The 12,851-nt window shown below is 40.5% G+C and overlaps 1 protein-coding gene across 1 annotated transcript in view; it reads right to left on the bottom strand.

Annotated features, from left to right (window-relative positions):
* Positions 1-12,518: 12,518 nt before the first annotated feature.
* Positions 12,519-12,851, bottom strand: part of LOC306776078 (ceruloplasmin-like) — a gene marked incomplete at both ends in the record, with an annotated part of 13,146 nt that continues 12,813 nt past the window's right edge. The window contains 2 exons of the mRNA XM_079266663.1: positions 12,519-12,565; positions 12,667-12,772. Of these exons, the coding sequence (XP_079122789.1) occupies positions 12,519-12,565; positions 12,667-12,772 (153 nt within the window). The remainder of the gene's footprint in view (positions 12,566-12,666; positions 12,773-12,851) is intronic.

Raw genomic sequence — 12,851 nt, 5'->3', positions numbered from 1 at the left:
GAAAATGCATGAAAAACAAGGAGTTGTTTTTAGTTCTGTCATATGGGTAGTTTTGGATGCAGAGCATGTTAAAGGCGTTTAATTTACCACACAGTCACGGCAAAAGATCCCACTGTTGCTATGTCAGCCCTCCTTGCAGAGGCCCACGACGATGTCAGGATGGGAAGGATCACATGTTGCTGCCCTTAAGGTTTGCTCCCCTCCTCACCCCAGAGCCCCAGCTCTTTGTGCCTCCAACTGATAAGACTAGACTAATACCTGCTAAACCCACTGCCTGCGTGGGAGACAATAAACTCCCTTTATTCTTACCTTTACTTGGTGCAATGGAAAATGGAATCTAGCCACGAGTCCATTGTTATTCTGAAAAGAAAACCCATTGAAGGTAAGGCTGTGTAATAGCAGAGCAATACTGTAGCTGTGTGATCTATAGGTATCTGACATGGAGGGAAAGCTGCAGAATCAAAGAGCAAAATAATACACAGAACCTTGGAAGGAAAATCACTTCTGTCTGATGCATCGTTCGGCCATTCCTCATACTGTAATTACACAGATCTTTGGATTCCCAGCCGATCTGGAATCAGACCGCAGCTTGCAGGAACATGAATAATGGAAGTCCTAAAGAAGTCTCAATTATGTTTTTATATTGGGGGAAATTAATGATTCATATCTTAATATCTTCAGTGCTAAAGAGGCTTTTGGAGATCTCTGACAGATATTATGCTGTATTAGTATTCAGTTATTTCCACCCATTCAGGTGCAGCAGCTCAGCCCTCAACCAATGAGGATTCACTGTAGGAGACAAAGTCAGAGAGGCATGTTATTGTAATCCCACCACATCCATTTATGTTTCATGAGACAGCTTCATAATATACAGTGCAGGCCAATGATGGATGGGGGGATATGAAGAGCATCAATAATAAACGAGCAGACATTGATTGTCAGATACATGTGTGTGTGTGTGTGTGTGTGTGTGTGTGTGTGTGTGTGTGTGTGTGTGTGTGTGTGTGTGTGTGTGTGTGGTCTCTAGCCACCCCAGGCAAACCTGGTTCTTGCGATCAGCTTTGCATGATGATTACATCCTCTACAGTGATTTACGTGCCGCTCACCATCGTGTCCTGCTCTTAACCCAGTGGGAAATGCCAATAGCCAGATGTGTTGAATGTGTTGACATGCAGGTAAGTCCACCAGGTGGGTTCATTATGGAGACAAGCACGGAACAGACAGGCGTTAAGTTATTGCCAGCTGTGGCTTACCTTCAAACATCACAGCGCTTCCTCCTCATGTCAACAGGGCTGCTTTTAGATGTACAGTGCAGCGTAGATGTTGGATAGGGCTTTTTGTTGTTGTTGTTGTTGTTGTTAGCTACTGTCTACTGTAAGTCAGGCCAACAAGCCGAGTCTGGGTGTGTATGGTAATGAAAAGGTGCATATTGAAGGCTAAACAAGTTACAATAAAGTTAGTCTCAATCCAGATTGAACCATTAGGTATGCTTACATGCTCAAAAGAAACAGATTATGCAGGAAATTGGATGACAAGGCACTGCTGTATGCACAGGTTGTATTTTTGAGTGTCTTAATTTGACCAACAGTGAAAATGTATAAACTACTTATAAACTGACTTATTTAGACATCTAGAGGTATTTTTGAGGTTTTTCAGTTGTGTTCGGACTTCGAATTAAAATAAATAAAACACAACTGAGCATACATGAAAACTTTGCTTTCATCTTGCCAAACATTTTCAGTCTGAAGAGAAAACTATAAATCTGGTTTGTCTACTCTCTCAGACCGATTATGGGAACTGGGTCTCTTACAGTACATGACATCACATTACTAGAAACCACTCATGGATTTTTCGTAGGCTCAGAATAATACAAGGTAACATTTATAACGAATTATTCTACAGATTACTCTGAATACCTGTATGTTTTGTGTTTTATTATATTAAGTGTTCAGAATGTTGCTATTTGCTTTGCATTAAAAGTTGAATCACAGAATTGAGAGTGTATTCAAGCACAAGCGGAGATCTCTATTAAGATACTGCAGTTTGGAGTCACTGCAGCTCATAATGCTGAGCTACCGATCTCTGATGATTATGGGAACCATTTAAAACAGCCAGAAACAACGATGAGCACCGCATATTAATAAACCTCCAAAGGAAATTTAAAAAAATGCTCAGAGTGCTGTTTTGTGATCTAAAGAATTTGTACAATCAGACAACTGGATTAAACACGAGTTTGACTTGTTCATGTACTCTGCTTCCAACTGTGATTTTCATTACCCTAAATGCAGCTCTAAATATCTGTTGAGTATTGCTGTGCTGCATCTGATCTATGCTACTGCACAGGGCGTTTAACTCTAAATCCAAACATGAATGTTGTAAACATGTTAAAATCAGCTGCACCATTATGTAAAAACTTCATTTTACATAATATGTGACAGGATCTGTTTGTTCTAACCATCGTTTGATTGACTCAATTTGTAGATGTGAATCAAATCAAACTGAATAAACTGCAGAAGGATCAGACTCTGAGGTAGTCTGGATTTTAAAACATAAACTCTGCTCGCTGTTTACCGAATTCAGCAAGATCGATACAAATTGTCACTGCGGAGTGGCCACACAAATCTGTATGTTTTCAACTTGCTGGGCCACTGTTCTGTGGAAAAAACAGTTTGCTTTAATGTAACCAATGCTGAAGCAAACTGCTTTATACAATCAAGATGGATGAAGTGGAGAAACTTGACGCTTTCTAACTTTTCTGCTTTATGTTCCTCTCATTTTTAAACCCTTTCTTTGGATATAAAGAATGTGTTGAAGTAGCGAATGTTTTTCATGCACTTTGAAACTGCCTCATACATGAAGTGTGAATAATGTGGGTATAATACACATCAAATAAAATACAATTCATATTTGTTTACATTTTTCAGACACACTAGCATTATATCACCACTGGTGTGAGACAGAGGAGTGATGTGATGTGATCTGATGTGGTGTGAGACTGGTGTGACACTATCTTCACAACGTTTTTTTTTTTTTAGAGTAATTATGCCTGGATATCACCATCAATTTGACAGGGATCTTTTGATCCTGAAAATGCTAGAACTACCTCTAATTAAAGAAGATGATCTGCTTAAAAAACAATCACCACTTATGCTGTGTTTTTTAAATGAAGAAAGTGTTCAGCCTCGGGGATTGAGCATGCACGGCGACAGGAACAAGGAGTGAATGTTAAACTCCTGCTCCACCTTTGTGTCTGGTCTATGAATGTTTGATCACACCATTTAAATTCTCTCTGCATCGGGACGGGGCAAAGGTGCCAATTTTCTCTGATATTCCGGCATGGTGAGTGACAGCGAATGGGTGTCTCACTGAGTTAATGAGAGCGATCCAGAAAGTCCATTTTACTGATCGACAATGAAACCACTGACATGTTTTCACATTCGGCTCGAACATTGACAGCTAAAAGCAGTGAGACGCTGGCATTAACGTCAGCACTTGATATGTAACCACAATTTCTTCACGAGCTATGCTTCGTGTGCAACCAATTCACACTCCCAACTCGTCAAATAGCAGTTGGTCAGTGCCCATTGCCGTCTGAAACAGACACACCGTGCTTTCAACTAACTCCAATGTAAACCCACCCCCGTCATGATTAGATGGGCAGAGCAACTCACTTAGTATGAAGAGCAAGAGAGTCCACAAACACAGGACTTTCATCTAGGAGACCCATGTTTGTGTCCTGTATGAAACTAAAAGTAAACATTGACATTTTGTCACTTTGTCGTTAGTCACGCAACTAATTTGTCACGTGACTCACGAGAGTCATTACTCATTTTGGCAGGTCCCATTTTTGTTCTCCAAGACAAAAACAGATGAAAAGCATAAACAGAGATTTGTAGATTAAATGAACTTCTCTATTAATCACTACAATCCTCTAGTATAGATTTTCTTGAGTCAAGGACAACCCAAAAAAACGACAATAGCATTTAATCAAAGAAGAGCCTTGAGGGATGAACCAAGGACACAAGGAGAAGGCTGTGATTTCCAAAGGAGTGTTTTCTTTCAGGCTTTTAAACCACAAATCATCGCGGAAAGTTACAGAGTTTCAAGTTGTTTTCGGGAAATACAAGCCTGTTGTCATATGTAATGTTTACAGGGTTCAACACTGTAGTTCAAAAGTGACAAGCGATGGTTTCAGCATAAATGGTTTGTGTCTTCGTTGGAGTTTGGTGAGGCCTATTTAATCAGAAATAAAAGTAGGTCAATTCAATCACATTTCCATTCTACACTAAAGATTTAGTTGTTTTTTGCTTCTGATAAACCTTTGAATTTACCTTCAGAAGGCTTGAAAGCTTCAGCAGAGTGAAGCAACCGTAGTACGGTAAGTATTTCTCTGTATTGTGTCTCACCACCACCTCAGCTGCAAAATGATTTAAATGTCAAATTAATTAATTAATAAAAAAGACAAGGTGATAAATGAAAACAACCATTTAGTATCAAATATCTCTGCTTGGCTGCTCTATTTGGGCTAAAAAACTATTTTAAAACAGATTCACCAACCTGATGCAGAGACGAAATATCTTCTTAAAACCCACAAAGACTGACATTCACCAACGTTTCTTATTTGGGATTTGATCTTCGGTGACAACAGAATCAGCGCACACTCAAAAGCACACTTGCATACATTTGAGTGCTGACACGTTTGTGCAAAATGTTGCACTTTCTATAATTCTGCACTTAAATAAGATATAAATTACAATAATATTTTCATCAGTTATAATATTTGTAGACTTTATTTCCATCTTTGGTGGTGGAGTACAGTCAACATGTGGTTAATGGAAACCTCTCGGAGTATCTAGCTCATGGTGGTGATGGGGAGGTCCAATAGTAACAGAATCTAAATGATATTCAAAGAGGGGCATGTGTGGGAAAGTTGCATTACATGTCACCATTCATACACTGATGACAGGGGATACCCTGCAAGATGCCACCTGCCCATCAGAAGTAACTAACATTAATACCCACACAGAGCAATTTGGGGATAAGTGTCTTGCCCAAGGACACATTGACATGGACTAGCGGAGCCGGGGATCGAACCACCGATCCTCTGATTGAAGGACGTCCCTGCTCTGCCACTGAGCCACGTGTTTTAGCTTGAGAACTAACACTGCAGGGACTCTCTGACAAATTGAGGCTGATATAATGTCTTCATTAGGTGGTTAAATTAGGTGGTTGAGGGTCAGTGTGTTACTCACAGACACACGGATGTTGATGGACATGCAATCTATGGGTGAAATCAGTTATGAGGCAGTTTTTCAATCCGACGGGCCGCTCTCCCACCCACACAGTCTGTACCTCGAGTCTGACCAAATCAGCTCTATAGACATTTCCTCAGTTCAATGTTCTTTCAATCCTTTTTAATCACTGGATTAAATAGTTTCCATTCAGTTTGATCAGACTTAGTGCGGAGGACAGAAATGATTTATGACTTTGTGACTAAGCAGCTCACAACAATGAGTTTATACTTTTAAGGTGGGCTGAAAGGTTATCTGAAACAAAGGGGCCGTTCCTTGAGAAACTGTCCGATTCTGATGGGGAGTAGAGTGAATATAAGGTGATGCTTATTCCAAGCACAGCCTATATTAAAAATGGCCTATTAAACATGCACTTAGTCAAAATTGATGGCTGCTAATGAAGCCGGTGCATTTCAAATTGGCTGAACAATATACAACATGTGTAGCCTTTTAGAGGAAAGACGAAAGACAGACGGAACATCTGACAGCAGTAGATGTTGATGTCCTCCGGGGAGTTTTAATCTGCTGCTGCTGAATGTTGCTGAACAACTTGAGTCTTAAGAAGCAAAGTCCCCAGATTCCCCAGTATATTGTTTCAGAGTTTGACAGCGACAAACAAACCCAAGGTCACTCAATCACACAGGTGTTTTTCTCAGTTTTTCTGTTACCAGGAGAGTTGACTACAGACAATAGAAGCTTCAGAGCTTATAGATGTCCTTGTGCTAAACTCCACTCGAACGGTCTTATTTTAGACAAGATGACCAGCTGGCACTTAAAAAAGAAGAAAGGGAAAAAACAAGCTTTAGAATTCCAGCTGGATTTAAAATTCCCCCGACTGTCACTTTTCCTTGAGTGTTTTGGGTAACAACAAGATTGAATTCTAACAGGGAGACCGCTTCAATCAATATTTGGAGCACTTTTAAGATGTCGTCTCATGGTAATGACATGGCACTAACTATTGTAAAAGTAAAACTCATCTCTCCACTGTATGTGCAGATATTTGTTGCTATTAGTTTTGCTCTTGTCTTTATCTATAAGGAAATCTTTTAATTACACTGGTTTGAATACATCTGCACTAATCTGCTTCACAGTCATGGTGTGTGGCTAACAGAGAGAGGAATTACTCTCATATATGACCTGTAATCATCTTTCAGTTATCAAAGCACTCTGTGTGAACAGAAATGTAGAAAGTATGTGGACATTTGAGCAAGGTAAGTCCCAAACATTACATCAATAGGTGATTAGGATCCTAAAAATAATAACTAATAATAACTAATTTGAACCAGGAAATACATCTTGAAAGAAACATAATGCCTATTTTATTACATTTTGGCAACTAAGGCATGATTCATGTTTGAATGAAGCTTAGCAGGAGTTCAGTCAGGGAGACTCTTAGTCATTCACAAATCTGTCTCGCACGCTCCGGTTTCTTTTCTGTCTGCTGAATATCGGCTCTAGTTAAATCAACCAGATGTTCCTGAAGCCAATCATATCATTGCCGTAAAACTTTAGATAAAAGACTGTTGTCTTCTCTGCTGTCAGTTGTCATTGAAGTGCGAACGGACGCAACCCTCCTCCACCTCGTTCACCAACAGTTTTCATCACGTCAGGAGCCAAAGTTCCTTCCACTGAGCTCATCAGAAGTCCTGCTCCACGTCCCATCATCCAGATGTTCAGTTAACTCTCCTTACCTCTTCATCACCAAATGGGTATTGAACAAACTCAAAGTTGCTTATAGTTAGGCCATGTGTTCTGTGCTTTTTTAACTCTCAACAAATACCTCCGACAACAACTGTGCAGAGCTCATCCTCCTGCTGCTGCTGCTATGGTGTATGGATTGACTCGTGGACTTCCCAAACTTATACCTGGCCGATACTATTTATTTTGCTGACAGGTGGCTGTTTGGTGTTTTTCAACAAAGCAAGGCAGTAATGTGTTGTGTTTCACAGGGTTTATATATTCAGCGTGAGAGCCACGGGGATCACATATGCTGTCCCCTGACACCCGACCTGCTCTGTTTCCATAGAAACAAGTGCATGAATATGTTTCCTCCAGCCTGGCCGGAGGAAACAGCATCTTTTATTCTTCCGTGGTGCAAAATGGCAAGAACAATTTTGTTTTTTGGGTAGGTTTTGTTTGAAGCAGGAAGGCTATTCAGAAGTGAATCATCGTCATGATTGTCACCAGCATCACGATGGGTTTCTCACTTGGTCTCTGACACTGAAACTGTAAAATTTGGGGGTGTTTTGTTTGAAGTTTTGAAGTTTAGTAGTGCACCTATACTGCGCATACTGTAATATGTTGGTGATTTATCTTCTCCATCTTCTGATTTTAACTTGTTTATGTTTTTTACTATTTTAACTTCAAAGATTCTTAAAATTTAAGAGGTTTACAATTTTATATATTTCTCTATAACACACATATTCAACACTATATCAGCAAAAGACGGGTGCTCCCAGAACAGCAGAACAGAGCCATACTGCCAGATGTACTGAACATGGAAATAAAGTGATCCTGACTGAACTCTGATTGGTGCACAGAAATTTGGAATTCACGCTGGTCTCCATGCTCCTTTTAACACCTCTGCAGTTATCAAATCATTAATTAAGCTGATGTCGAATCTGCCCAGAGAGCCTGGTGTGGGAGAGAGATACGACTGCAGGCACCACCGGCCATCTGCTTCCAACACGCTGATGTCGCAGGGTATCAGTCCTAATACACACCCAAGTAGTTGTTTCAGCAGCACTTGAACAGGGCTTCTTCAGGTCCTTATACTGGCAGGCTGCATCAGAAATCATCCCACTATAAAAGACCTTCTAGCGACACCTCCATGAAATGTAACTACACACACAAAAACAGAAGCACAGATGACATGCACTTGCACAGATGTACCATAGCATAATGAGCCCTCATGGAAGCTGATTGCATACATTTAATCCACAATAAAGGTAAAAGCTTCTCATAGTTTATGATGCTGTTTGTACTGATTAAGCCTGAACTAAAGGTCGTAACTCGGGTTGAATGCATTGGTTTAAGCACATTACAGTGCCCACATCCCGCTTTCCCATTGAGAGCTAGTCAGCTTCACTTATTGGCTGCTTGAAGCTGCACTTTTATAATACGATCTAATATGTGTGGAACAACTCAAGGGGGTCATGTGTGAAGATTGGAGCAGTACCTATATTTTGCCAATCAAACGGATCACTGATGAATTGATCACATGGATATATGTTTTGTATATTAGGTGGCCCTGAGAGCTCAGTGCACAGCTGCCTCCAAGAAAAAAATATCCAAATAAACCAAACACAAGTAAATTAAGAAAGAAAACATAGATAACATAATAAAGTATGGTAAATGTAGAAAACAACAACAATGAGAATACAGAAACCTTAAAAGGTCAATTTGGGAACCGCTGCTAAAGGTACAATCCAGAACTGACTAAATGTTTGTATATTGTTGAAGTAAAATGGGAGTTACAAATGTAACGATGGTTCAATGAATTCTGGATGACCCTCGAGTCGTCACGCATTCTGTTCCTTCAGAATCTTCTTGCCCAGATTCTGAGTGACAGACAACTCTGGCGGTCAACCAGAATTCATGGACCCATAGTTACATTCAGAACTCTTGTTCTATTTAATTCTTCCTAAAACAAATGCACTGGATGACTGATACCACCAGTGTGATGGGAGAACAATTTCGGGTTTAACCAGCACTTCTGGAGCTCTTCAATACAGGGCTTAGAAGGAGGGACTGAGAAGGCATAAGGCTGTGGCGTCTGCCTGAAAGAAGCACTCAAAGGAGCCGCTCCTACAGGAGCTTCATCCAGCCCCAGCCATGCTAAAGCCATCCTAATAGCTGGCTTCCTTGTGGCATGGCCAGCCTCTGATCCATATAAAGACCCACCATCAGACCCCTGAGAAAAAGCATCAGATGCCCTGTATCTCAATTATCGCTCTGCCCATCATCACACAAACTGCAGGAGGCTGCAGTTGACAGTACATCATCCTCTAAACAAGGCGTGTCCCTTGTGGCGGAGTCACTAAGAGGAGCTGGCCTCCCTATTATAAGGCTGGAGATTGAGGAGGAGCTCTTTAATCTGAGCAAACTCTGATGAAAGATTACCAACATTGAGAGCCAAAGCTTCAACCTTTCTTACTTTTTTTGGTGGACCATGTGAGACCGCCTTGAGCCTCTTTGATGTTGTTGGGTCTGCAGACACACGAGCAGGCAGCAGCCCAAAATCCTCACCTATCTCTGCAAGTCTTGCCATTTTTACTGACAGTGGCATGAAACTACAGTTCATACAAGGGTCGTCAGATACGCCCGGCCTGAGGTTACATGAGTTATAGACATGCAAGTTCAACATGTCCTGAAGTGGGTCAGTCCCAAAAAATAAACACTGACTAGATGAGTGAAACAAATACATTACACAGCCAATACTAAGCAGTTACTTTTAAGAAACTACGTTCGGAACACAAATTCACAAATGTCTACACATGTCTTTACACATCCGGCCCCAGATACAGGATAACTGTAACATCTTGTTTACTTTGCTTTCTAAATGTTTTTTGACATTTCAAGGTCCACTTCCTTTCATGAACACTTGCACATGAACTCCCTGTCCTCTCTACCAGCAGTGTTGACAATCTTGACATGCGATTAGAGGGGTGAAGGAAGCCATGGATTTTTCCTATTTTGTGATTTGTTATTTATTTTTCCTGTGAGCCCGAGCAAGACCAACTCTGGCTTGAATATGGTGTTCCTGAGTTATTGTACAGTTAATTGAAAATCTGATCTTTATGTAACTTGACTGCTTAAATTGTTTGTCTTTTCTCACCCGCCTAAAGTTAGTTTGCATCAGGTATTTAAAGCTGCCTTTAGATTCATGCACCTGTTTTGCCTGTAGGACAGTGCAGTCTGTGTGTTTGTGAACATATGTTACCATTGCTACCGTAAAGAGGTTAAACCTGTTTTATTTGGGTAACAACATTTGTCTGAAAGTCACAGCCTCGCATGTTGCTATAGCATTACTTTCATACTTATTATTTTGTTCTTTTCAAATCTGAATTGCAGCTTTAAATTGTCTCCTTCAGCAGGCTTAAACAGCAACATATTATGGCTCGGGTAAAGTCACCATAGCTGAGTGAGAGCGAGTATCAGGCAAAGTTTTACCAGCTGAATATGACAGAACTGTTTGGCACATCATTGAGATGCAGTACAGGTTTAGATCAGAGCTGGCATTATTGGCCACATTTCATGGTCTGAATCTTTTAAATTCCATTTCCTAGTCAGCTAATGGAGCACTGCAGGTGGCTGCTAAGACACTGATCTGCTCTCAGTTCAGTGAGTGTGTGAGCGTCTACGTGTTTGGTATGTGTGTGTGTTTGGTGATGATAGCTGATCCTCACAATATCAGATCCCTTTGAACAATGAAAAAGGGGCAAAGTCAGAATAAAGTGACTCCTCACAAGCCTGTCAAACTGCATATTTATTTGAATATATTTGAGGCTTTTATCTGAGTCTGGGACATGCTAAAATGATTCATAGCATCTTCTATTTTGGGATTAACTTCCAGGATTCTAGACTGCCTTGTCGAGCACTTTCATTGTGACACTAGACTCCAGGAATCATAGACACCGCTCACAGGATTTGCAGGACACGTGGCACACAGATGTGTATGAGAGATTGGAGCCATTCAATTTCTCATCAGTACTTGCGGACTAACTGCTCCTAATGGATCCCCTCTCAAAGGTTCCTCTGTGGGACACTGACAAGGTCAAAGGCTTATAGTTGCATCATCTTGAAAAGTCAGAGGTGGATCCAAATTTCCTAGTTCGCAGTGACATCAGCTGGATGAAAAGAGGAACTGTCAGTTGCTTTTCTAAATTGCTTCCTTAGTTTCATCTAAACATATTGGTCAAGTCAAGCCGAGCATGTGTTACTCCTGCATCCCTCCAGTGCACTTAAAGTGTTATTGTGTATAATGTTTGTAGAAAGTCAGATGATCACACTGCATCAAAAAGACATAGCCCAGCAGTTACAGACAGACACATGCATCAGCGACATCTGAGCTGCTTCACACTGGTCTGTAGCTGTAGAGATGCAGCCTTGCAGGTCGTAGACTGCTAATGTTGCTAAATATGCATTAAAGTGATATTACTGCAATCCACTGGTGGATCAGACTGAACCCTTGCTTGTGTCAAAGTATGAACAACTTGATATCCTGATTGCAGGTTTCCGGTGGCTTTCATGTACATGCTTGTGAAACCTAACCGTACATCATTAGGCTAACATTTGTTTCAGTCCTAAGTTTTCTCTTTTACCCCTCCAAGCATGAGACCTCTAGAGAACATGTACTGCATGCTTTTTCAGTAAATGTTGTTCAGCCTACTAGGGGTTTTGAGTTATAATGTTGGAATGAAAGAAAATCTAAATTTTTTATTTTTACAAATACTATTTTGATGCTATTATTACAAAGAATCCCACGACAACATAACTAGCCTATTAAATAGGCCGTATTTGCTGGGTTGCCAATCACCCTAATAATGAACAGCGTCAGTTACTCCCATCTTAAATTCATTAGGGAAAGTTGGAAAGACTATTCAGGTATTTAGGGAATAACCTACAACATAATATTAAAACATAAAAATGTTTTTTTAAGTGTTGCTCTGAAAGACATAAAGCTGAGCAGTTTGTGTGTGAGTGTATGAACACAATGATTGGTTGCGATGCAATGGGCACCAGCTAAAATCATGCGCAAGGCAACACTACATCCCTACCTCACAGTAATCACTCAAAAGGTTATTCCAAAGGATACATGTTTCCCCTGCTGATGTGTTATGTGAGTTACATCGCTGAAGACAACAATGTTCACTTGTGTTACAAATGATTTTAGTTTCCGCACACAGTGCAACTCTACGGCTACAGTGCCCCCTGCTGCCCGACTGCTGCCATTACATGCCACACATAACAGTTATATAGAACTGTTCATTCATTTTACATTTTTCTTTATTTTTTTCAGTATTCTTACAGGCTTCAGTGTCATTTGGGAAAATATCAAAGCAGATAGACAATTTTAAAAATGCACATTTTATTATTTATGAATTGTGATGTCTATTCTGAGATGTAATTATCTGCACAAGTAACCGTTCACATTAAGATGAGTTTATGAAGAGCGTTTAATGAATTGGGTCCTGAAATAAAATGTCAGCTCATCTCGGCTGTCTTCTATCCTTTTTTCTCAACTGTTCCGCCAAAGATTCCCTTCTTCTTTGCTGTTGACGAGAAACAAACATGTCACTCTTTGCACAGCATACTCATTATCTCGCATTTCTCCAAGCCTGAATTCATGTCCCTGCCCAATTAGTGTTCTTACCTTTCTCAGTAACAGTATACATCGCCTCCATGCCACCTTTAATGTGGTCAATGACGTGACAGTGGAGCAGCCAGGAACCAGGATACTCAGGACGCATCTTTACAGTCTGAACAGGGAGAGGATGGAAACGTCAAGTGAGTCACAAGTTTCATTTTTATTCATGTTTGACAACACTGAACCGACAG

The sequence above is a fragment of the Melanostigma gelatinosum genome, assembly GCF_949748355.1.
Source record: "Melanostigma gelatinosum genome assembly, chromosome: 4".
Taxonomy (NCBI): domain Eukaryota; kingdom Metazoa; phylum Chordata; class Actinopteri; order Perciformes; family Zoarcidae; genus Melanostigma; species Melanostigma gelatinosum.
Note: the sequence above shows the minus strand (reverse complement) of the source record. Positions and strands in the feature narration are given on the sequence as shown.